The following is a 25,573-nucleotide window of genomic DNA, read 5'->3' as shown; positions in this document are numbered from 1 at the left end:
TCTGCTGTCATGCTTTTTAATTTCTAAGAGCTTTAATTTATCCTTTTTATTGCACCTTGTTCTTGTTTCCTGAATGCAATACCTTCACTTATTTCTGAAGAATTGTCATTTCTCTGAAATGTTCTTCTGTTTTCATTGAGTTTTCTCTGTTTTCATTGGGTTTCTCTGTATCTGTGTACTTGTTTTGGTCTTTCTTTTGCATTGGGGCTTTCTCTCTTATGTCTGTGATCCTTATTCTGCCCCCCTTTTTTTTTTTTTGCCACACCACGCAGCATGTGGGATCTTAGTTTCCTGACCAGGGATGGAACCTGTGGCCCCTGCAGTGGAAGCACAGAGTCTTAACTGCTGGACTGCCAGGGAAGTCCCTGCCCCTTCTTATTTAAGAGTGAGCTACTAGAAACTGACTGCAAGCTCTGTGCACTTGGGCACTGCTTGCTAATGAGTGTATTTCACTGTAGGACCTGCTACACAAATGACCAGATGGCTTATTCTTTTAGAATCTTTGGTTTGATTTGCTCCTTCAAAGAATCCTCTTCTAATCTTCTGCCTGAGAGAAGAGGAGGGGGAGAAACCTGGGTACCAGAGTCTTGGATTAGCTGGAAAAGGCAACTGCTGAATTCCATTGATAATCATAGTCTGTTTCTTAACCCCCAGTTGTCCAAAGAGCCCCTCACAACACACCCACCTCTGTGCCTGGTATTCTCACGTTCAGGGCCTCTCTGATTCAGTATCTCAAGGGAACATATTGTTCTTAGCATCCTCTGTGGAGAGAGAGGAGTGGTGACCTAGCTGTAAGAGTGAAGACAACTTGAGGTCTAACTGAAGCTTACACACAGATTTTCAACCAACCCTTCTCTTTTTAGGCTCCTACCTTAACCCCACCTTCCCCAATACTTTGTTCCTCCAATTTCTGATTCTTTCTGAAATTGGGTGCTCAGGACCCACATCCACTCTTTTAGATGATTGCTGTTCCTTCATCTACTTTGTCTTCATGTATTATGACTTGGGATTACAGATACATCCCAGTTTTATTGAAAACAGTGACAGAGCTTTTTTGTTCTCTTTGCTTTTGGAGTGATGTTGAGACACCACCATTTAAAATCCCCAAGTCTCTGCCTTGCTTTTCAATATAACTGTTATTGTATTTTTTGGCTTCCTGAATTCTCTACATTTTCTGCAATTAACACGTAATACTTTAACAAGAAAACACCTGCCAGAGAGCACCACACCCTCCTTGTCAGGGAGCACATTCCTGGTTTCTTCACCTCTGGGCCACGACTGGTTAGGAAGTAGCCTTTGCCAACCATGCAAGCTAATCTGCACGCAGTGTGGATCCTTTCCTGAGTTATGAATGGTCATGCCTCCAAAAACACAACAGTTTTTATGAACAGACAATTCAGGGTGTGTGTGTGCACATGCACACACGTGCAGTGTGTATTTTGCCATGACACACATGGGTTTCCATTCCACTGATGCCATTCCAGTCAATAGTGGCTGGGCATGACCCGGGAATTCTCCATGACTGCTTGCTACAGACCTGACCAGTGCCTGACATATACGAGTGGCCCCTGTGAAGCAGGCACCCTGGGCCCTGGAACACTCTTGAACTTCATTGGCTCTACCAGGTTCAAGGGGATACAAAACCCCAAGATCTAACACACGTCCCTACAGGCTCTGGATTCATGGGGTGAATAGAAACCCAGTGAGGAATCCCCAAACTGCAGAAATAGTCATTATGTCCCCTGAGCTCTCACTGACTGGGCTCCACCTTGGCCTAAGGACACTGCTATTGCAGTTGACCCAGTAAGCACAAGGGAGTCCAAGACACGAGGTTCAGGAGCGCTCTTTTCTTCCTCCTCCTCCCCTCCCCAAGATCCTCTACTTCCTCTACCACCGGGATCTCACACTTTACAGCCTGAGCTACAAATAGATTTTGCTGCAAATCCTGTAAGAACTGATCCAGCCAATTAAGTCAGGAAATTGCTCTCTGAATTTAACATGTCCATCGATCTCATCCAAAATGGTACCACTGATTTGGTGGGCTGAGGCTTTGAGGCTATTTTGATTTAATCCAGCAAAAACTACAGAGGGCTTCCCCCACCTCACAGATTTACTCATTTCTCAGTCAGTTCTTGTTTTATTAAACTCAGCAATGTAAGCACCTCATTAAATAACCTTCACCAATACTCCCCTGCCGGACTCACACATTTCCACTGCGGAAGTGTTGCCGAGTAGAGCTGCTAAGGCAATGGGCAGAAATCTCCTGTTGTATTGCCTTTGGTGTACTTGTGTCCCTACTTGTGAATTTGTGATTATGCCTCTTTTCCAACAAGGGTTTAGGGCAACGTGTGTACGTGGAGATTTACTTACAAATGGAAAGTTATCCTCTATTAAAGTCAAACTCTACTGGGGTCATCTCCCCCACCCTGAGAAGACCATCTGCCACCCCAGTGCATTGCTCTAATTGACCAGACCAGGCCAAGAGGAGCCCACACATATATGCACGAAGACAACGTTACATTTGGAGACTGGATATCATCTTTAATTATTAATACCACAGCCCAACATCCTTTTTGTTGCTGTGGCAGATTGTGATTGTGTGTGTACATGTGTGCGTTCCTGAACAGATGAGGGGCCAGCAGAGACTCCCAAGCAGGTCTCAGCCAACAGCTCTGTTGAGCAGCAACTGGAAAGCAGTCTCCAGAGCAGCACGGAGACTGGACTCCCGCCTCCCTTCCTCCTAGGTCACCTTCCGTGCACTCTGAGAGAAAGGCTGAGGAATGTGCCAGCCCAGATTAAAGGACTTCTCAGCAAAGATCAGTCTCCAGCCCCCAGTCCTCACTGCCTCTGACCAGAGGGATGTCATTGGGCAAAGCACAGACTGCTAGGCAAAGGTGGACAACCTGGGCCAGCCTTGGTCCCCATGTCACACTGGGGCAGCACCACAATGACCCAGCCCTGGGCAGAGAATCCAGAACTACTGGGGCCATTTGACAAGTTTCTTTCAGAGATAATCAGGATGTAGCCCAGGCCCTTCCTGGGGCCAGCCAAAGAGGGGCAGACTCAGCCCGATAGCTACAAGGGCCGTCATCTCCAATCCAAACCTAAAAGCCTGCCCTCCTGCCATCTCCACTCTCCAATTCCCTCACACGCCTAGTAGGTCCACAGCCCAGACATGGCAGGGGAGATCAGCATGATGGTGGGTTCCAAGGGGGCCATGAGAGACCTGGGCTGAGCTGGAACTGCAGCCGTGTGCCAGCCTGAAGCCAGCCCTCTCCCCCATGGTCACCGCCAGCCAGAGCTCTTTGAAGCCAGATGGGACCCCACAAGGCAAGGCAGCAAGTTCTTGGCCTAGTGCAGAGGGAGAAAACCAAACCGGCTGCACTGTCCCACCTCCACCTGCTCTGTGCCTTAGGAAGGCAAGGAGCCCAAGTCCCCAGGACAGTGGTATCAGCTGTTGGGGAAGCACCGTTGTCCAGGTGAGGCCTCAGGCCGGAAGCTGTGTTTGTTCAGTGGACTCGGGTAGTAGGTGGTTGTGTACACATTGGTCTGCTGCAATGGGTAGAAGTTGGCTCTGTCATCGGGGATCAGGTTATTCTTATTCAGGGTCTGTGGGAGAAGGAAAGAACAAGAGAGGAAGGGGTGAAGGGAGAGACGAGGAAAGAGGACAGGCCAGAACAAGGAAATCAGGAGCCAGTCAATGAGAGAACGTTCTGGCTGCTGACACAGTGTTCTGTTCACAACACCACTGCTCTCTCCCGAGTGCCCAGCCTAGTTATGTCCAGCTTAGGGCCAGGACCACTGCACCCTTCACGCTGCCCTCTGCTTCTCCGAGAGGACTCCCACCTTGAATTCCATGGGTGTGTACTTCTCATTCTTGGGGGCACCCCCGCCCTTGTAATGCAGGTGGTTGGGGGTGGCGGGATGGACGAGCGTGGACTCCTGGGACTGATGCCGGCAGTGCTGGCAGGACAGGTACACCGCCAAGGTCAGCAGCCCAGAGCCCAGGAAGCAGGAGATGCCTGTGGCCACCAGGTGGATGAGACTGAACCCTGGGAGAGGGAAGAGACAAGAGGTAAGGAGAGGGCCACTGTGAAGACCCCCAACTGCCTCCCAATAGGAGGCTCTGAGACACAAAGGGACGGGCTTTGAAGCCAGAGTCATCAGAAACAGGAAGGCTGCGTGGCCTGTCACCAGGGGCCCGTCTCACAGGACCACCTGTGGCTTGGGTCAGAGGAGGCAGCCAGTGGTGTGGAGCTGGGGGACTCTTCTTGAATACAGACTTGACCACCACTTCTTCGCTGAGGGGCATGGATGGAATCGCCCAGACTCCCCCACATGTGGTCTAAAGCAGTGTGGGACCTCAACAAGGTTTGTGGGTCTGGAGCGAGAAGTGGAGAGACTCCAGGTTTCGGAGTAGATGGGTCTCCTCCTTGGGGAGGGCGGGGCGTGGATCGTAGGGCAGCATCATGAGGTGGGGCAGGTTCCTTTTACCTCCACAGCCAGTGGCCTCGTCCACACTGGAGGCAGGCAGGATCACTGCAGGAAGACAAGCAGAGTGGGTGTAAGAGGCAGGGAGGAGAGAACGTGGGTCCCTCCAGGGCGGTGTGTGTCGGTGTGTGTCTCGGAGGACCCCTGGGTCAGCGCTGACCTGTGGGACTGCACCTGGGGACCTTCATTGCCCTTGGTCTCCCTCCAGGCCCCACCTCTGAGAAAGGTCGGCCCATCCATTAAATGAGGAAGGGCAAAGGCCCGAAGTGTGTGAACCTCCCACCCCGGCATTTCATCCTGCACCCCCAGGATACTTCAGAAGGGGAAGGAAGCTGGGGGCTCAGGGCAAGAAGGGTTGGTGTGAAGGCGCTGGCTCGAAGACCTACCGGGAATCTCCCTGTAGGGGCAGGGGCGGCTCTGGCTGCTGTTTCCAGCACAAGTGCTGGGCCCGGGGACCAGCTCCTCACAGTGCCGGCCACGGCTTTGGACTCCATCCTCCGTGCATGCACTCCACTCAGACCACGGCGACCAGCCTTCTGTGGGGTGTGGGCTGGGATGAGGTTAACCACGCAGACCCCCTTAGTGGGGATGGGCAGGCTCCTCATTGCTCCCCAGTCCCTGCCAGATGCACTGAGTACCTGGGCAGGCCTGTGTGGCACACAGCGCCTCCTCCGTGTGCAGCCCGAGACAGATGTCCTCGCCCGGGGAGGGGGCGGGGCTGGTGCAGGAACGGGTGCGTTGATAGTGGCCGCCACCGCAGGAGGCTGAGCATGCGGACCAAGAGGTCCAGCAGGACCAGGCACCCCGCACTGCAAGGGGATGGGGTGGGTGAAGAGGGGCTGCAGGTGCAGGCATGGCCCAAGACGGTCTTCTACCCCATCCCAAGCTAGGCCTCTCAGGGCCACACTGCCCTCAACATCCGCCCCGCCCCAGCGCTACAGTCCACTGTTAGGGAGTCCCCCTCCCCTCAGGGGTGGCAGGGGAAATGCGGGCTGCAGAGGGGACACCAAAAACCAACTCCGCCTCAAATCAAGCTCCTTGTCTAGCTAACCCGTTAAAGGAGAGAAAACAGTGACACGGAGGGTGAGGAAATGCCCTGGTCCCTGGGAGTAGCTGCCGTGTCCATGTTCAGGGCAGAAAATTGCTCTGGGGCCCCTGTACAGAGTTGGCAGGGAGGAGAGGTCTCCAAGCAGGAGTTAGCTGTAGCCTGGGTAGGCCTGGGAGTCTCCCCGATGGGGGTTCCCTGGGCCAGATTCCTTAGTGGAGGGTCACCTGGACAAGCTTGGGGGTTGCAGTCCTGGTACTCGGCAGCGTCACCCACGCACGGCAGGCCGCCGTTGCGGGGCTCCGGGTTCGTGCACGTTCTCTTGCGGACGCGGAAGCCCAGCTCACAGTCCCGGGAGCAGGAGGACCACGGGCCCCAGGCGGCCCAGCCCCCGCTCGCCCTGTGCGGGGAGCTGCCCCCGCTGCGCAGGAGCTCCTCCACCAAGGCTGGGGGGATACAGGGGGGCTGGCCTCAGCCACAGAGGGCTCCCACGGCAGCCCAAAGGCCTCCCGCCTTCTTCCAAACCGCACGTCCCCTCCCCGCCCCCTCCTCCCCCAGCTCTCACTCCCGGCCCCGCCCCATCGCTCTGGGCCTGGGAGGGAGGGTGGCAGGTGGGGAGGCGCAGGGCTGTACCGTCCGTGTCGCAGGCTCCAGAGCCGTCCGCGGGGCAGGTTCGGGTCTCCGTCCTCCTCCGGCCAAACTGCAGCCCGTGGGGGTCGGCCAGCGGCGCGCGGCACGTGAAGCGGAAGCGCTGCTCCTGCCGCGCCCCGCCCCGGGTCACGTTCACCGGTAGCCAGGGCGTCCACGGCGTGTTGCGCCGCACTTCGGGGCAGCCTTCAGGGTTGCAAGTCTTGAACTCCTTCGGGGTGAGGACTGGTGCTGTTGCACAGCCTCGCAGCCACAGGCCTGCCCCGCGCTCCGCCCCCCGCCCCGTCTCTGCCCTCCCCTTGGCTCGAGGTCCGGGCATCCCGCGCCCGCCCCCGGCCTGGCCCTCACCACGCCGCAGCCCGGGCAGGAGTTGCCGTTCTCACAGGCTCGACGCCGCGATTGCACACCGCTCCCGCAGTGGCTGCTGCACTTGCTCCAGGAGCCCCAGGATGCCCAGAAGATGGGCACCGGGCAAGGCGTGTTTTCGTTACAGAACCTGACGGGGAGAGGGGGAGGAGTCGTTACTCTAGGGAACGGGCACCCCTTTCTCTATGAGAGGTCACTGGGATTGCGAGACTGGGAAAACGAGGGTCCACTGGACCAGCTGGAGAATCCAGGCCACCTTCTAGGGGGCCCGGGAAGTCGGGGACCTCGGGGCTGGCTTGTCGCAGAAACCAATAGCCACGCCCTAGCTCACCGTTCCTCCCGGCTCTTGCCCACGCAGATGCGGCCCCCGTGGCGCGGAGCAGGGTTGCTGCAACTTCGCTGGCGGACCTGGAATCCAATCCCACAGGAGGTGCTGCATAGGGCCCACGATGACCACGGTGTCCACGCCCCGTTCCTGGTGGGGCCGGAGGGGATAGAGACAAATGACCCTCTGAGCTCTAGCTTCTCAGATCTAATCACATCTGCATAGATGGATTTTGTATTGTTGTCAGGAAGTGCCATTGACAGGAGATAGTTCCTAACCAGGCCTTCTCAGGAATGACTTATTCATTCATTTGTTCACTCCTCGAACATGCATTGAGAGCCTTTTTTCATATATCAGGCTGTGGTTAGGGTTAGAGCACAAAGGTATACCCACATGGCCTCTACTCGCAGGGGAAAAGGACATATTCTCTAGAGAAGGCCTTTGCCATCTGCAACCTTTGTTTCAGGCTTGTTGGTTGGCAGACCCTGGTATTCAAACCCATGCTCTCTCCCCCATTCTACTACTGCACATGCTTTGCTCCAACCTCAAGACACCACCCACTCTTGTCTCCTTTGCCCCTAATTTTCAAATTTTGGCTCTACCACTTACTGGCTGTTTAAGGCTGGGTAAGTTACCGAAAACTTCTGTGCCTCATCATACTCTTATCTTTAAAGTAAGGATAATGATTGTATTCCTACCCCATGAGGTTGTTGTGATGGTTAAATTAATAAATGTAGTGTATATAAAATTATTTCAAGAGTGTCAAGAATTATGGGTTATTTATTTTAACCACTTTAGGGAGTCCTCAGGCAGTAGGCAGTGTGCAAGCTCTCTCTCTCTCTATATATATAATATGATCTCATTTAACCCTCCCAACAACCTTCAGGGTGGGCACTGTAACCCTCATTTAGAGAAGCTCAGAGTGGTTAGGTAGCTACCACCATCCCATGCTGTCCCTCCTGTTTGGGACTGCAAGGCTTATTGAGGATATGATCTGGCTAGGGTAACTCCCATGCCTCTTTGTATTAAGAGCACCGCAAGGCAGAAAGTTCTCTCCCATTGGAGTGGAAACTCTCCCAGGGCTCATGTTTCCTGCCTCGGACATCAGCCACCTGTCCAGTGCCCTGCACAGCCCTGAAGTGTTTTCTGTCCCTTAGTGCAAACAGCTGGCTGGGGATGCCCCGTTCCCTCCATCCCCCCTCCCCCATTCCAAGGCCACTGCCGGCAAGCCCTGCGTCCTCACATACCTGGAGCAGTTGGCAACGTGGATGGCTGGCCCCAGGCAGTCACAGCCCCCACAGCGGGGTCGGGGGGAGTCACAGGCCCGGGCCCGACACAGGCAAGAACCTGAGTTGTCCCCATCTAAGTGCTCACACGGTTGCCATGGTGACCATGGGCCGAAGCCCCCATCCCGAGTCACATTTCGCACCTGCAGACACACACCAGGAGCAGGACCCTGTCACACAAGGCAGGGGCAGGGAAGGTACAAGGTCCCAGGGCTGTGGGGACACTGATGGAGAGTCATGGCCTGAATTCGGGGGAAGAGGTCCCTGGTGGGGGGTACAAAAGGGTTCTCACAGGACATGCTGTGATGTTCTGGGTCCAGAGGCTCATGTTGGAGCTGTCCTCGAGCGTGCTGCAACGTTGCTGCTTCCCGTCCCAGCCGCAGTACGGGTCCCGTGCCCCCAGGCATGCCCTGCCAGACAGAGGTCCAGAGACTCAAGCCCACTGGACTCCCACCATCACCTGCATCCCAAGAATACACCTGGACATGCTCCTCTGGGCACTTCTTTCATTCAGTTGTCCTCCACAACAATAACGAAGTTCATTGAGTACTTACTGTGTGCCAGGCATCGTTTTAAGCACTTTAGAAGCATGAATTAACTCAATACAACAACTCAATGGGGAAGGTACTGTTATTATATTCATGTTACATGGAGGAAACCCAGAGCCGACCATGGACTCACGCTGTGGTGCTCCAGAACCCACACACTTCGCCAAGAGATTACTGCCTTCCCTGAGTCTGGGTGCCCCACAGTCCTCATCTAGGGCCACAGGTGAAGATGTGGCGAACAGAAATCCAAAGAGGTAGTTCCTCCCTGCTAGACACTCTGATTATAGTGATGGAAAGGACCTTACAGATGATCTGGCCCAGTGGTTCTCAACCCTGGCTGCACGTTAGAATCACTAAAGGAGCTTTTTTTAAAAATTTTCCTTCATTAAAAAAAAATAGTAGTTATTTTTTTATTTGGCTGCGCCGGGTCTTAGTTGCGGCCTGCGGGATCTAGTTCCCTGTCCAGGGATCGAACCCAGGCCCCCTGCATTGGGAGTGCAGAGTCTTAACCACTGGACCACCAGGGAAGTTCCTAAAGGATCTTTTTTAAAAATATTGATACCTGAGCCCACCCCAGACAAGAATTTCTGGGTGGGTGGGTTGGGGATTTAAAAGCTTGAGGGTGATTCTAATGGGAGCCAGACTGAGAATCACTGGGATTCATAAAACAACCTTTTCATTGTACAAAGGAGGAAACAGTCACAGAGGAGGAAACAGTCACAGAGGAGGGAATAGGCGTTTCCCCAAGATCACGCAAACTGTACATGGCAGAGCTGGGGCTAGAACCTAGAGCCCCCCACCACACTCTTCCCCTCATGCTCCTGCCTCCCAGCTGGAGGCTGTGTCTTACTTCACACACTGAGTGAATGTGAGCCCATGCCTCAAAACACAGGTGCAGGGTCAGGGGACACCTGGGCATAGTCCAGGGTCACCTGGGCATCCACATGTTTGTGCTGCTCAGTGGCAGGACCCAGAGTCCAATGCATTGGCATCATAAGAATGAGCTCCGGCTGGGATGAGCCAGGGGTCACATCCCAGGTCCCCATTCCCAGGCAGGTCTATCTCAAATGAGCCAGGAGAGGTAACGGTTCACACGCTGATGCATGTGCCAAAGCCCCCACTTCTCATAACCTAGGCTCCTCTCTTCCCTTTTTACTTCTGACTTAGTCATTGTATCCTCTACAGTTTTTAACAACAACAACAAAAGTTAAATCTCTACTGGTAAGACTCCAAGGAGGGGAAAAACAATATGGGAATTGTGGAATCAGGATTTGCTGTCCATTGCTAAGTAAACAGAACATCAGATTCTGGAGCCTGAAGGAAGTTCCCTCCAACACCCAGAGAGCCCACTGCCAAGCTCAGGGGATTCGCTGGGTCCCTTCTGCCTCCTTACGCCAACTTCCACCCTCTCTGGCCAGGCCTGGCTGCTCCACAGCAGTGGGCCTGCTGCAGAGGGCCTAGGAGAGCACTGAGAGTGACAGTGAGGCAGTGATTGGAGGTTAGAAAGCAGAAGAGGTTTGGGGTTAAGGAGGTGCTGGATGACAAAGAGGGTGGGGGAGCCCATGCGATGACATGAGTCTGCAGAGGGATTTTCCTTTGGCCAAAGGGACCAAGGCTGCCCAGGGCTAAAGGGATACACAAAGGAGTCAAGGGGCTGCCCCTTTTGGTGTCTCCAGGATAGAATCTTTCCTTTCTCTTGAAGCTTCAGGGAAAGTCACCTGTCAGGTGAGTTCTTTATTTTCAGTGAGTTCAGTAGACCAAAGAGAAAAGAGGTTATACAGAGACCTTATAAAGAAGAGGGTGGGGCTTCCCTGGTGGCGCAGTGGTTGAGAGTCTGCCTGCCAATGCAGGGGACGGGGGTTCGAGCCCTGGTCCGGGAAGATCCCACATGCCGCGGAGCAACTAAGCCCGTGCGCCACAACTACTGAGCCTGCACTCTAGAGCCCGTGCGCCACAACTACTGAGCCCTTGTGCCACAACTACTGAAGCCTGCGTGCGTACAGCCTGTGCTCCGCAACAAGAGAAGCCACCACAATGAGAAGCCTGCGCACCGCAGTGAAGACTAGCCCCCACTCACTGCAACTAGAGAAAGCCCGCGCGCAGCAACGAAGACCCAACACAGCCAAAAATAAATAAATTAAATAAATAAATTAAAAAAAAAAAAAAGAAGAAGAGGGTGGGTCTCCCCCTTGTTGCCAGAGGAGGGCAAAGACAGTGTTGTCCCTTTCTCCAGCAACCCATGACCTTCGATTAAGGAGGCGATGCGCGGGGTTTCAGTGAGTGACAGCCTCGCTGGACCCCAGTAAACATACCCTGGCCCACCTGGGAATCCAGAACACTCATCTGTTTCTCAAGACTATGTTTCCACTTTATTCTCTCAAGGGCAATTTGTGTGAATTATACAATGTACAGGTGCTCATATTTTCATTTGGGATCAATGGTTTGATTTAGGGATGTTTCGCCAGCAAATACATCAAACTAGACATCATAGGACTGAATACAATACATGTGCAAAAGTAGTCTCAGCATCCTGTGGTTTTGAGGTTCTGCTTACTGGCTGACATTTGGGTCAAATTTGCTGCTAGCAGATTCAGCCAATCAGAACTCAGTAAAGCCCACTCCTGAGTGTATTTCCCTCAGTTCTCAGAAATGGGCATCAAACTCTAGAAGCACTGATATGGCACTTTATAAGCAACATAGATTAAATAGTTAAAAAAAAAACTAGCCATGACGAGTGATTAATAATAATAATAATACATACATACATACATATATACGATTCTATCCATCGAAAACAAATGTCTGCCAGTAGAGAGAATGGATGAGAGCAGATAATTTGAATTGATTTACACAAGATAAAAACAAAAGATTCTGGAGGGATGCAATTTGCCTCATGCTACTTCTTTCATCTAGGGCCTAACCAGTTCTAGAACAGTTGTTCCCAGTCTTAACAACAAATTAGAATCTCCTGGGGATCTTTTAAAAAGCTTAAGCAAACAAAACAAAAAACCCTATTTCTGGGCCTTCTGGACTGGAGTAAGCCCAGGCACGAGAGTCTTTGAAACACTCCTCAGGTGATTGCAATGAACAGCATTAGACCTGCTGTTCCAGGGCCACTTTTGTCAGGGTTCTCAAGCCAAGAGATGAAGTGCCTTGTCTTTCCAATCCATGACAGGATAAGAAAAGAGTGAAGAAAAACACAGAGTAGATGCTGGCCCCAGCCCCTCACTCAGGATCCCTCACCCTCAGCCTCTCCTGCTCTCAATTCTCCCAGAGAAGAAAGAGGAGACCAGATTCTCCATGGACACGCCTGCCCTGCCCTGCCCTGCCCCAGTCCTGGCTGCCTGAGGGGACCTGCAAGACTCCCCTGGCACCAGCGCCTGAGCTATTTTCTTGTCCACATTTGCTGCTTTTGGCCAAAGGCCACTCCAGAGCTTCCAGAGCAGAGAATGTTCTTAATAAAATTAAAGCTCCAAGCAGAGGAGAGTTAAAGTGGGTCTCTGACTATAGGAGTGGGTGGCAGTTTAGAGTTCCTTTCATAAAAGCAGCCATCAGACCAATAATATATCATCATGTCTTTTTCACTGCAGTGTCTCAAGCAGCCATTACAAAAGGCAACAGGTTCATGTCATGGGCTCCAAAGCAGGACAGAGGTGGATGGTGGAATTTGCAAGCAGGCGTATTCCAGCACCGCGTAGCAATAATCTCACAATGGGAGCTGTCCAGGGTGGAGCTTGGGAGCAAGTGGCCGTTACTTAAGATGGTAGTGGAACGGGGCCCAGACCCCCTGCCAGGGAGGGAGGTTGGGATAAGCTGGCAATAAGGGGCCCCTCCCTCCAGGGCAGCGTGAAAGGCGTGCTGGAAGGAGGAAGGGGGCAGTTCTTCATACATAAAACACCTGCTTTGTAGAGCCAGCCAGCCATTCATTCCCTCTGCTCCTCCTCCTGGGAGCACCGGTCTCTCTGGCCAGGCCAGGGTCCTGGTCGTGCCCCATGGGGCTGAGGTTTGCCTGAGTGAAAGGAGGGTGCTAGAGACAAGCCCCAGCATTCTGGACAGAGGAGCGGGCCTGAAGGGGCCTCTGCTTACCCCCCCTCAGCTTCCTGCCAGCTTTGGAAGGAATGAGGAAAGAAGCAGGAAATGTCTCTCGTGGGACACAGTAAAACCCCGTGACAAACTGCCTCACAACAGCATAAATTCTGATACAGTGTGATGGGCAGTTGGCTCCCAGACTCCCGGAGCACACAGCTTGCTGGCAGCACGGGCTTACTCTGGTCATTTTATAACTTTGCAGTAATGAGACCTCACATTTTAGATCCACCTATAGCTTTATGGCAGGGTTTCCACTGTACATATCAAGGCCTCTTATCCCAAACTCAGGAAACCAAAAGTATCAGACCCCGAACTGACCTCTGTCTACCTTGCTGTTCCACCTGGCCACATTTCGCGAACTCCCTGTCCCCTGTCTGCAGCACCACGTGAATGGGGAAACGTCCGGCATCGTCCCTCCTCTCGTTCCACTGCAGACCCCATTACGTCATATCTGGCCTAGAGCCACAGCAGCTCACGCTGGCCAACCATCTGCCCCGAGACAATGCTGCTCGCCACTGTCTGATTGATCTTTGTAAGACACCTATTCACACTGCCCATCACACCACTCCCCCGTTCAAAGACCACTTCAGTGCCCCCAGTCACAGGATTCAAGTCAAAATCCTCCCTTGGCATTCTCAGCTGGCCTCAATCCACTTTCCAGTCCCATTCCCCACTCCTCTCCTGCACCAGCCTGCTCTCAGGCCAAGCAATCTATCAACTGCAGGATCAGTCATGTGTAGAAGGCCACTTTGTGTCTGGGGCTGGGCATGGCCCCCTGGTGGAGTATAAAAAATACTGGGACATTGGGCTTGCCTTCAAGGATTTACAACCTCTTAAAGAACACGGTACCTGTGAAAAGTTTAATAATGACACAGCAGTTAAAGAAGAACATAAGAGGGAAATGCCATGATTCATTGCCAAGCAGTGCTGTCTGTATCCAATGTCACAAATTCTGAGACTCCAGAGAGCCCAGGAGACTGGAGGGCCCCTAAATGCATTTGCGGAGATAAAAAAGGAATAAGGACACTAGCTACCAATGATGACTCGCTGGACTAGGCACTTCGTGAGCATTATTCCCAATCCTTACAACTCCTCTGCCAAAAGTAAACACCATCTGCTTCATCACATTTCCTCCTATTTTCCCCAGGAGAAAGCCAAAGCTCAAAAGGTTAAGTAAGTAACTTGCTCAAGATCATATAGCTGGCAGATGATGGAGCTGAGATGGAGTCCCAGGTATATCGAATTCCACCACGCAAGTCCCTCCCATTGCACCCCATTCTCTCCCCACATGTCAGATTCAGGCCAAGGTTTCTCTCCCCAACCAGACATCTAGAGCCCTGAGGGAAATGAGAGTGTTCCAGACCTATTTCATCTTGCCTCCCTCTTCTCACACCGACAGCCCTGTGAAGTGCTCTGAGCATGGGAGGGCTTCGCAAATGTTTGGTGCTTTGCTGATGGAGCCCTGTGCTGGGGCTGAGGGAAGCTTGGGTACCTGCCCACTGCACTCGCCTCCCCCCGCCCCCGGCTCCCCGCTGTCACACCATGACCTTCTAGCCTCCTCCCTGGCCCTCCAGGCCTCTGCTCAGATCCCAGCATGCTCCACCGGGGCTGGAAAACAATGCTTGGCAGCCTGGATGCCATTTGTCTCCCAAATCTTGAGGACAGATGGGCACAGCCAGGAGGTCCCTGTGTTGCAAAGGCCACAGGAGCCCACATGGCTGTGGCTATGCCAGCTAAAGGCAATTTTTGAATTATCTCCAAAATGAGCGGGTGCAGCTCAGGGTAGCCTCACATGCTTAGGAGTCTGAGATACATTTGCATTTGGCTTTGGAATAGGCTTTTGTTTCCCCTTTTAACGTCAATGTCATTATTGCCAAATTTGTGAATCCACCTGAAGCTAAGGTATGGAGAACTGATTGCAGAAGCTGTTGGGAAGCCAACGTCCCATCCCCACACGTTTCCTCACCTCCACCCCATCCATGCCAGGCCTTTCTGCCTCTTCTAAGTGGGGAAGTTACAGAAGCAAACTTGGGGCTGACTCAAAGCATCATCTCCTATCTGCCGTCACATCTGCATAGCAAGTGCTGTGGTTTCAAAGATAAAGACCATTCTCTGAACTGAAGGGACTGAGAGTAAATCAAGTGGTCTAGAGACGGCCACCAGGCCCTAACTGTGGGCTTGCCAACAGGGATAACGACAGTCACCACCGTTTGCTCAGCACATATATCCGCCAGGTGAGTGATAAGTGGTTTCGGCAGATTATCCCACTTATCCTTCACAAAAACCCTGCAGAGACTTTATGAGGAGGAAACCGAGGTTCAGAGAGGTTAAATGACTTGTCCAAAGGCACACAACTGGAGATTGCGCCAGGATGCCACCCCAGGACGACCTGACTCCGAAGCTCCACCTCTTAACCGCCAGCTCCCTGCGCGATCGGCAGGGATCTGCGTCTGGAGGCCCGCCCGGCCGCCCGGCCGCCCGGCCGCCCGGCCGCCTTCCCGCGGCGCCCGCTTACCCCTGGCTGCGGTAGGCGGCGCACCTCTCCAGCGGCACCCGCAGCACGCCGTCGCTCAACCCCACGAAGAGCGCGCGGGCGCTGTGCAGGATGCGCAGGCTGCGCAGCGGCTCCCGGCGCCCGGGGGGCAGCACGTGCAGCTCCTCCAGGTAGCAGCCGCGGAGGCTGCGGCTCGTCGTGGACAGCGCCTTCAGGATGGTGCCGGACTCTGGAGGGGCCAGATCAGGGTGGCCTTAAAGGCCCCGGAACCTCGCTGCCCAGCCCCTGCCGCTCAACCTCCTCCCACCCCGAGCGCCGGCGGGGCGGGGCGGCCTCACCCGTGCCGATGTAGAGCACGTGGTAGAGCGTATCCTTGGCCTGCACAAGGTCCACCACGAGGTGTGAGAAGCGCACGCTGTCCTGGGTGACGCAGGGCTCCGGTGTCACCGGCTGCACGGCCTCGCTCATCAGGAACAGGCGCTGTGCATCCTGCAGGCTTCGCTCCGTCAGGTTCTCGTTGGGGCCCACCTCGGGCAGGGTGCCGCACTGCGGCGCGGAACCGGGTCACGCGTGCCCAGCCGCCGGGCTGCCGCGATCCCGTATCCCTCCTTCCTCGCAACCCAGACTCTGATTCTCCAATCCCTGCTCCCCGCCCCCCAAAATCCCCCGCTAAGTGCCCTGCACCCTCTTCCAGGAAGATGCCTCATCTTTGGGAACTAAGGGAAAATGGGGCTGGGAAGACGGAGGATGAGGGACCTACCAGGGATGGAGAAGAGGACAAGGAAGATGAAAGGGGGGCTGGATTATCTAGAAACTGATCATATGAGTGTGGATAACAAGTGTCCTGTTATTTCATGCTGTCGCTGTAGGTGCCCCTCCCCCATGTTGGGCCAAGCCCTGCCTTCCTTCTCCCATGTCCCTATCAGCTCAAGGTTCTTACGCCTTCTAAACCAAAGCTGGAAGGCAACTACCATTTATTGAGCACCTACTACATTCTACGGACCACCTCAGGTGCATATCAACCCTCCAGCGTATCTATGAGGTCGATGGTATTATCCCCATGTGCCAGATGAGGGTAAAGAGGCTCAAGGAGGTTGAGTGACTTGCCCAAGGTCACACAGAGAGGGCTAGATCTGGGTCAGGATTGTACTACTGAAAAGCCTGAGGTCTTTCCCTGCTCCATTCTGCCTCCTGGTCAGGAAGCTGGATGGATATGCAAATCACCCATCTGCAGTTTTCTCTGTCCCGTGGCTACTTCCGCTTCTCCACACTGGGGATGCTCACACCACCCATGGCCGGGCTCTGACCACTCCTGGTGCTCAGAGATCCTCCAGGCATTAGTACCCATACTGGGTAGACTGCAAGCAAACTCCAGCTAAAAATCCCTGAATTCTGGCCACATAGCTTGTGACTGCTCTCCTGGTTCCCTACACTGAGTAGAGCTGAGGTCCCACCTCCCTGCCTCTCTGGAGGTGAGGGGTCACATTTAGAGATGGCTCAGAGCAGGCCCCCTTGTTCTGCATCCCACCCACTCTCCCTTTCTTGCTCCACAGTCTTGAGGTTACCACCCTCTTAGGGAACCATCGCAGACCCCACAGATGGGCATAGATCAGCAGGGACACATTTGGTGGTTGCACTAAGTAGTTGGGAATCAGCTTGCGGCTGGTAGTCTGGGGGAGGGTGGTATGTGAGGAGAGGGAAAGGGGAGGAGAAGCTGTACCTGGAAATTGGGGATGGGGTTGGCGATGGGGAGCCAGGCAGCCCTGGGGTTCTCCTGGTAGCGAAACGGGCCATTGAAAGCCTGAGAGATGGCACTGAGGTTGAAGGCGCAGACAGCAGATGCGGCAATGCTGTTTCTGAAAGGCAAGAGATGGAGGCATGCTGCCTTCCCTGGAGGCCTCGGCACCTTCCCCTTAAATCCCATGGCCAGCTGTCAAATCACAGCATGGCACAGCTCCAAGGCTTACTAGGCACCTATGATGACTCTGGTGCCTTCCGCGCCACAGGGGTATCACAGAAGGAGGAAACATGGTTTTCACACCGTGGAAAGCCTCCGGGAAAGAAAGACCCACTGATGAGAAGCCCTGATGGATCCTTCTGTGTTACCTCCTCATCCCCTTCGTTTATTCAGTGGGAGGGTCAAATAAAGTCAATGGTTTTCAAACATTTTAGTCCCTGGCCCACTGTAAGAAATATATTTTATATTACAGCTCAGTAGGACACACACATACATGCACACATACACATTTGCAATGAATTTTCATGAAACAATATGCACCCTTACTAAATACATTATACTCTGATATTTTTATTCCAATCAATTCTGCTTTATTTATTTTATTTAAAAAAAAGAAAAACCAACAACAACTTCGTTGCCAAACCAGTAATCTATGCTGCAGCCCACCACCCGCAGCCAGATGACCTCTCAGATCCCTTTCAGTCATGGATTCAGACGTTTCTATGAGTCTGATGTGGGCAGTTCGGAGAGAGGATACCACTACACCAAGTGTTTCCAGGGCTGTTCTCTGCGCTCAGTCCCTCTCCCAGATGTGTGCATTTCGCTCCCCTCTGCCTGGTCGCAGTCCCCACTGTCTCCTCCAGGATGCTGCACTGTCCCTGCAGCCTGTCCGGTCTCCTCGGATCCATTATCCACACAGCAGCCGGAGTGAGTGTTACAAAATGCACATCTGAGCTAGTCCCTGTCCTCCTTCAAACCCTCCAATAACGTCTCCTCACTCTTAGGATAAAGATCAAAACCCTTAAAGCAGTCTACAAGGCCCTTCCGGGCATAATCCTCCCATGCCCACCCCTCGGCTGACTCTCCTGTCTTTCGCCTCCTCACCCGCCAGGTTCCTGCCACACGGGTCTCCTCTCAGTTCCTCAAACATTTTTCCCCACCCCAAGCTTTGTACATGTTGTTCCCTCGGGCTGCAATGCTCCTCTCCCCTAGCTGCAGGATGATTCCCAGTCATCCCATAGATGTCACTTTCTACAGGAAGCCTTCCCTGATCATCGACCCTCCACACTGATCACAGCTTCTCTGCACACTGCCCTTTCCCTCTGTAGAATTCATTACAGTTAAAACTGGCCATTCTCGAGAATGTAAGCTCCTTGTGGGCAGAGTCAGGTCTGCTCTTGCTCACTGGTGTGTCCCCCATCCCCCTGACCTCCACCATGACAAGAACCTGGGGCATGGTGAGGTGCACGATACACAAACAATTTGCAGTCTACACTAATGCTGCTGTTTTCCCTTGATGCCTCTCCAGTGACTCCTGCCCTTTGCTCACGGCTGCCCACCTTCTGCTGCTGACAGCGGGCTGGTCACTGAGTCCCCGCTGTCACCTCATGGCCTGTGTGGGCTGTGCTGCATGTCTGTCCCCTGGCTTGGATGGCTTCTCTGCTCCAGCTTCCCTGTTTTACTCTCCTCCCTGCCCATCCCCTTAGACTATCCTTCCTGTAGCTAACCTGGCCCTCATCCAATGCCTGCTATCTGGGGCCCTAGATAAGCAAACTCCACTCTATGCTTCATATGTTTCTGTCCTTACAAAGAACCCAGCACAGCATCCTGTACAACAAATGTGTTTCTTGGTCTCTGCCGCCCATTCAGCATTCTCTATAAAAAAATCACCTGAATGGGTCAGCCTTTACACAGAAGAGACGGTGGAAGGAGGGTCTCATGATCTCCATGGGGGTTACCCTTCCTCACACCTAGGAAACAAAAGGGGTTCTAATTCCCAGCCTGTGTTTTCCAGGGCAGTCGGGATTGCCAGAAGACTCTGATAGTTAGATTTAGCAGGATCATGGAGTCCTGAGGTTGGAAGGGTAAAGAGTCCCCTCTGAGCCTCCCCGATGGGCAGCTGCTGGACCCTCCTGGGGCTGCCATCCCCTCATCGAAGGCAGCCTATTTCACTTTCATCACCAGCAAGTTCTTCCTTCCCGGAGCCACAATCCAGCTCCTTTTACTTTCCTCATATCTGGCCTAGGCCTGCCCGTCACAGCAACCCAGAACAAATGCTTACCTCTCCAGAGGCAGCAAGTCACAAAATCCTCAGAGGACCCAGTGCACTTCTGCACTGCACAGTAATCCCCATTTTACAGAAAGAGAAACAAGGGCTCAGAGAGGGACTTGCCCGAAGCCATCAGGCTTCGAAGCAGGTCAGAGCGCATTCCTGACATCCAGGGGAGGGTGGGGGAGGGCAGGGACTCACACATTGGTGGTGAAGACCCCGTAGATGAGGTCCTGCTCCGGCAGGTGGAAGGCACTCTGCAGCTCGTTGTAGTAGAAGGGGACCTCGCCCGGGCGGGAGCAGTTGAGCCGGGCCTTCATGAACGTGGTCCAAGTGTCCTCCAGCAGGAACCGGCCCCCCATGTCGTTCTTGCACACGCGGGCCACCCGAGAGTACACGGTGCGTCCACAGTCATGCTCCACCGCGTTCTCCCGCAGCAAGAAGTACGCGAACAGCCCGATATCATAGGCTGCTACAAAGTTTGGCTCTGGGGGCAGAAGAGGAACAAGGGGTGGGTCAGGCCAGGAGGGAGGAAGGGGGCAGAGCTGGGAGTACTTGACTACTTCCATTTCCTCAGATGGGCATCCTGACAACCCCCCACCAGCTTGGTGACCTGGGGGCTCTAACCCTGTTCCCACCTCCAATGCAAAGTGCAGTTATAGTAATAGTTAACACGGATGACTGAGCACTCACTGTGTACCAGACACTGTTATAAGTACTTTATATGGATTAACCCGTTTGATCCTCTTAACAAGCTATGAGGTATATACTATGATCGTCCCCATATTACAGATGAGACCATTGTGGCCCAGAGAGGTCAAGTACTTGCTCAAGGCCACACAGCTCATTAGTGGAGAAGCAGGGATTCAACTCCAAGGGGCAAGAAACTCAAATCACCCTCCTCCAATCTCTTCTTTCCCATAACCTTTCCTCCTCATCAATTTCTAACTCCTTCTCTCCCTTCGTAGCCTGCCCTCTATCTGCTCTGGGTCCTCAGGACATCTGTGATTTCATCCACAGTCCCTCTCCAGCATGCTGTGGTCCTTGGGCGACCATCTGCCCCACTCTGGTTGGGCAGGAAGGAAACTGATGGGGGTCAGGGTGGGCTGGCTGGCTTAGGACCAGGGGAGCCCCCCGGGCTGGATCTCCTTACCATTGAGCCACTTGGAGTTATACTGGGCGGTACGAAGTGGTGGCCTGCTGCCCAGGCTGCGGTAGATGGCGGGGTCCCGACCTGAGAAGTCGATGACCGTGGCTGCGTAGAGCTCCCCCTGGGAGGAGATGACGGCTGTGGAATTGTGGCGCGGGTCGTAGGGGCAGCGGGCCACACCGTTGATCTTCTCCACGGTCCGGCTGAGGTTCCCCACCTGGGGATGATGGGGAGATGGGGCACTTTTCCCCGAGGCCCTGGGGCTGCCTGTTCTTTCCACCCCAGAGATTTGTTTCCTCCTGGGTCCCTGGTCTCTCTGGGCCTCTGCTTCCCTCCCCCTCCTCCTCACTGCCCACCCCACAGTCCCTCTGAGGGAGCAGCCATCATGGAGGGAGAGGTGTACCAAGAGTCAAGGCCCTCCAAGGTGAGGCTGAATTTTGATGAACAGCGAATAATTTTTTAGTGTAAGGATGCCCCAAATCTTGCCTGGGACATACTGATACTAACATACTGTCTGTTTTTTACCTGAAATTCAAATCTAACTGGGCATCCTTTTCGTTTTGGTTTTTGTGTTGAACTGACTGCCCCATTCCAAGGCTGTGTGCCTGAGTGAGAGAAGCTCTTGGTGTCCCCCTCTGTCTGCCTGACGCTGCACAGCCCTCACCTGTCTGCTGGAGCACACTGGGGAGAAGGCATTGGTCCCACACATGAACACTTTCCGGCCAGTGACAATCAGGACTCGCACGTAGTTCTGACACTCCTCCTGAAGCAAGAAAGGGGAAGTAACAGAGGCACAAGCTCTCCAGCTGCAGAGCTGTGTGTCTTTCCCTCCTCCACTGCACCGCAAATATTCGAAAGCACTCTTCTCTGCTCCAGATCCACCCCATTCTGAAGCTGAGGTTGCATCTGTGGATGTCTCCCCTCCCCCCCACCTCCCTCCCAGGCCGGCTCCCTGCCTCACCGCCCACTCAGATGCTCAGGCTGCATCCCCACCTGCACCAGGAGCCCCTGGCTCCTCCAGGCTGGGCCTCTCATGCAGGTGGCCTCGTGCCCACAAGGTGCCCCTCCATCCCTACAACCACAAGCCTCCCGCCGGCTCTAAGCCAGGCCCCTGGCTGCCAAGGCCACGTACCTCGGTCTTCCCTTTGCTTTGGCAGGAGCGGCGCGTGTCCTCGTTGGAGGCCCACTCTGTGGCCTGTGGGAGGAGCACACAGACATCACACGGCTGTGCCACTCACAGCCAGAGGGGGCAGCAGCCGTGGCTGGAGAGGACAGAGCTGGGAAAGGGCCAGCCACGGCCTGCAGGGTAAGGTTCCTCGCACAATATCCACGTGGACCCGGCAGGGCTGCCAGACTCCTTACCCCGAGACACCCCCTCAGCCCAAAACCCTCCACACCTCCTCGGGTCAGGGAAGCCTGGAGTAAAAACCGCCTTATCCCACATCGTCCCCACGCGGCTCTGGCCTGGGACCTCCCCAGCCCTTCCTTCCCCAGGTTAGCCAAGGAACTTTGAGTGGCCAAGGACCTTCATTCCCACCCCAGGCCCTGAGTGGGAGATCGGAATTGTGCCTCCAGTATGTGCCAGATGTCCCTCGAATGAATGGGAGGCAGGGAGGGAAGAAAGGCTACATCGGCCGATCTTAGATACAGGAGATTGATTTCACCTGCCCACTACAACCCTGCAAAGTTCTGCATGACTTGCCGCTGGTATGTGGTAGAGCAGAGATTGGAACCCACATCCCTGGTTCAAAGGCCATGTGTTTTTTTCCTCTTCATCCCACTGCCTCAAGGACCTAGGACTTCCCGTTGCTTACTTGCTACCCTCGCCCCACCTCTGTACAGGCTGCTTCCTTGTTTCCCTGTAGTATCACTCATGCTCTATCGTGGGGTCATGTTTTGGGGACACAGCTTCCACTCAGGGACTCAGAGGACATTGCATATTCTCCAGTGCCCAGGGCTTTAGGAGAGGGCTGTCCCCACCCAGAAAACCCCGTTCCCCTTCATCTGCTCTCTGAGAGTAGATGTCACTCCCAGTCACCGAAGAGCGGCTGGAGGGAGGAGTGATACCCTTCACGTCCAGGCAGTGTCAGCCCTGGAGTGTGGCTCATTATATACTTCTGGGTCACATGTATAAACATGAACTGCCTACCTGTCCTGGGAGAGGGAGCCCTGAGCAAGCAGCTTCTCTATCCAAACGGGCAAACCAAAAAAAAAGAAAAAGGAAAAGAAAGAAGGAAAAACAGCCCACCTGCTTTTAATTTCTAACAGCTCCTTCTAGGCGTGCAGTCACTGCCTGCCGAGCTCCAGGACCCAGGATGTGGGAGGGGAAGAGGTGCTGGGAGCCAGAGCGGCTGGGCTGCTCTCTGCCGTCCAGGCTGCAGCTCACCCACAGCCCCAGGGCGCCTGCCTGGTGGGGCAGTGGGAGGGCTGACTTCTGCAGACCCTGGATTCAGGAGCTGGGTGGTGAGTTTGGTCATGCCTCCATCAGACCCATGACCAGGCTGGGCTCATCCTGCCGTGCCAGGCCTGGAGCTCAGGTCTCTGCTCCCAGACCTTGGAGAAGGGCAAATGACCCCTGGCATCTGGCCACAGAGCCATGGGCTTCTGGCCAGGAACAATGGAGGCATTGTCATACTCAGCACCACATCAGCTCCAAGACTGAGTCTGATGTGAGAAGAAAGAGGGATATGAACAAGGAAACTCAGGGCCTCTGGGGGCAGAAAAGGGCAATGACCCACATATACTGCAGATGTCCAGGCCTAAAGCTCTGGACAGTGGGTGGCTGCAGGGGGACTGTGTGGACAAAGGGGCCTTGCTGGGGCCTTGGGGTCCCTGAGCACCAGGGCACTTTAAAGGGGTCAGCCTTATTTCTAAGGGGGTGGGAATCCCATTGTGAGGGTTGGGGGCTCATGGGGGACAGCTGTGTACAATCAAAAGGTGTTAGACAGTCACATGGAGCTGAGCACCAGGACAGGCACTTGACGCACCTCTCTCTTCATTTTACAGGTGAGGAAAATGAAGCTCAGAGAAGCTGAGCAATTTTCCCAAAGTCACAAAGCTAGTAAGCAACAAACCCAAGATGCAAACCCAGACAGCTGACAGTAGAGCTAAGCTCTCTCTGTTACATCCTGCAGCCTCTCACAGTGAGTAGATTTCTCAAACCAAAAGTTAGAACATATGGCCTGAAAAGAACATGTATATTTATAATGATAACAGCACAGAACAGGCTTGAGTCATTTTATTTATTTTTATTTTAAAAATTATTTTTATCAAAATAATGATGCGCAGAGTTGAAAAAGTTAAACAGTATGAAAAAGTAATTTAAGAAGCCCTCAGCAACCGGCTCTTCTCACACCCCAGCCCCATTTCCCAAGGAAACTACTTTAGACTCCTTTAGCTATTTTTCTGTATGTGTTTTTTTTTAAATCCAATTTCTCAAAAATATGTGTCAATCTCAGACTTCATCTTCTGACTTCCTGTTACGGAGGTGAAGATTTTTTTCCACTTACCCATCCCCATTCTCCCCCACCCCAAAGCACACATACATTTCCCCTCTCCCTGTCCTCCCATTATAATTATGTAATATTAATTATTTAATATTTTAATATAATTATTTAATACTTTAAAATCAACACCGGTATTTACTTTATTGTGAATGTGTGAAAATTGTTCACTGCTACCAACTACAACCCCAGATTTCACTGAACGTAAGACACCATCTATCGTAATAGGAACCATGAAGAAAGAAAACATACTGCCGCACTCCTTTATTACTTAAATTTTTAAGGTAAGCTTATTGGAAGTGCTCTTATTTAGATATATATTTAATCATATATTAATCTTGTGCACACAAAAAAGAAAAATGTAAGCAAAATTAATTAAATATTCTTAAACCTTCTCTGAATTCAGAGTTCATCTCTTCTGAATCACTTTTCTATTGTCATCAGTGCTCATTTTCTGTTGTTTTGTTTGTTTGCTTGTTTTAGACTATCGTTTTTTGAACCACCCAGGAAGCCAGTGATGCAGCAATTCTTCAAGAGTATTCCTCTCTGGTTTCCAGAATTTTCTTCCAAGTCATTGCCCCCATTCTGCAGGTTGAATGCTGGCACCTTCTTGATCTTACCAGCAGGTGTCCACAGAAGGTTTTCTGACAAACCAGGACTCCTAGTCCCTCTTCATACGATCCTAAAATGGTCTGTGGGCTGAGATATCAATGGGTGGCTGTTGCTGGGTGAGAACACCAGGAATAATGACCAAGTTCACACCTTCACAGGTAGAGACAACTCCATCAGGACTGTGGTCTGGCCAATGGTGACTGTAAGATGCCTTTGACAGAAAGACATGGCCTGACTTCAGACTCAGTAAAATGTGAAAACATATGCCTCTGAGAATCAATGAAATATGCCTATTCTGATGAGGTATCCTTTCTTGACCAACGTTTTGTTTTTCCTGGACTGTATAATTGTCTTGATTTTCTTCATTGGCTTGTTTTACAACATACCTATCACTGATTTTTCCCTAATGCCCAACAGTCCCTCTCAATATCATCTGCTAACAACTGTACACACAAATGGTTCAGATAACCTATTAATTCCCATTCTCTTCCTCCTGCCAGCCTCCAGCCTTCTGCCCCAGTATGACCTGGTTGCTCTTGAGGTCTCCTGTTTTGCTGTTAACCTGGGACTTACCTCCACTCCTCTCCTGTTTGCTGAATCCTGTGTTTCCCCTTTCTTGAATTACTTGCTTATTTTGGTAGAACACATCTCCAGTATCTTCCTATGAAAAGGAACATGGTAGATCAATTTTTTTAAATTCTTGCATGTCTGATTCATTCTATCTTCATACTTGATTGATCGTCTTGGTATAGAATTCTAAGTTGAAAATAATTTTCACTCAGAATTGTAAAGGCATTTATTCCTCCATTGTCTTCTAGATTCCAGTGTTGCTACTGAGAAGTCTGGTGTAATTCTTATTCCCAATCTTTTGTAGTGATCGTTTTCTTTCTCTTTTTCTCTTTAGAAAAAAAAAGCTAGAAGCTTTTAGAATCACCTTTGATAACAGTGTCCTGAAATTCACACTGATGTGCCTTAGTGCAGGGTCTCTTTTGGGAACTCAGTCAGCCCT

The 25,573-nt window shown here is 52.7% G+C and overlaps 1 protein-coding gene across 4 annotated transcripts in view; it reads right to left on the bottom strand.

Moving 5' to 3' along the window:
* Nucleotides 1-3,326: 3,326 nt before the first annotated feature.
* SEMA5B (semaphorin 5B) overlaps nt 3,327-25,573 on the bottom strand; it is a 121,610-nt gene continuing 99,363 nt past the window's right edge. For all 4 annotated transcript variants that reach the window (XM_082459481.1, XM_082459480.1, XM_082459482.1 and 1 more), the window contains 18 exons: nt 21,582-21,644; nt 21,114-21,212; nt 20,453-20,666; nt 19,501-19,786; nt 17,013-17,148; nt 15,631-15,838; nt 15,314-15,521; nt 8,454-8,571; nt 8,123-8,304; nt 6,882-7,025; nt 6,533-6,680; nt 6,170-6,395; nt 5,764-5,982; nt 5,130-5,300; nt 4,878-5,027; nt 4,495-4,539; nt 3,847-4,052; nt 3,327-3,609 (listed from right to left, as the gene is read on the bottom strand). In XM_082459481.1, coding sequence (XP_082315607.1) covers nt 3,451-3,609; nt 3,847-4,052; nt 4,495-4,539; nt 4,878-5,027; nt 5,130-5,300; nt 5,764-5,982; nt 6,170-6,395; nt 6,533-6,680; nt 6,882-7,025; nt 8,123-8,304; nt 8,454-8,571; nt 15,314-15,521; nt 15,631-15,838; nt 17,013-17,148; nt 19,501-19,786; nt 20,453-20,666; nt 21,114-21,212; nt 21,582-21,644 — 2,982 coding nt within the window. In that variant the 3' untranslated portion in view covers nt 3,327-3,450. The remainder of the gene's footprint in view (nt 3,610-3,846; nt 4,053-4,494; nt 4,540-4,877; nt 5,028-5,129; nt 5,301-5,763; nt 5,983-6,169; nt 6,396-6,532; nt 6,681-6,881; nt 7,026-8,122; nt 8,305-8,453; nt 8,572-15,313; nt 15,522-15,630; nt 15,839-17,012; nt 17,149-19,500; nt 19,787-20,452; nt 20,667-21,113; nt 21,213-21,581; nt 21,645-25,573) is intronic.

This window comes from Balaenoptera physalus, assembly GCF_965194825.1.
Source record: "Balaenoptera physalus genome assembly, chromosome: 4".
NCBI classification, from domain to species: domain Eukaryota; kingdom Metazoa; phylum Chordata; class Mammalia; order Artiodactyla; family Balaenopteridae; genus Balaenoptera; species Balaenoptera physalus.
This window is presented reverse-complemented; position numbering and strand designations above follow the sequence as displayed.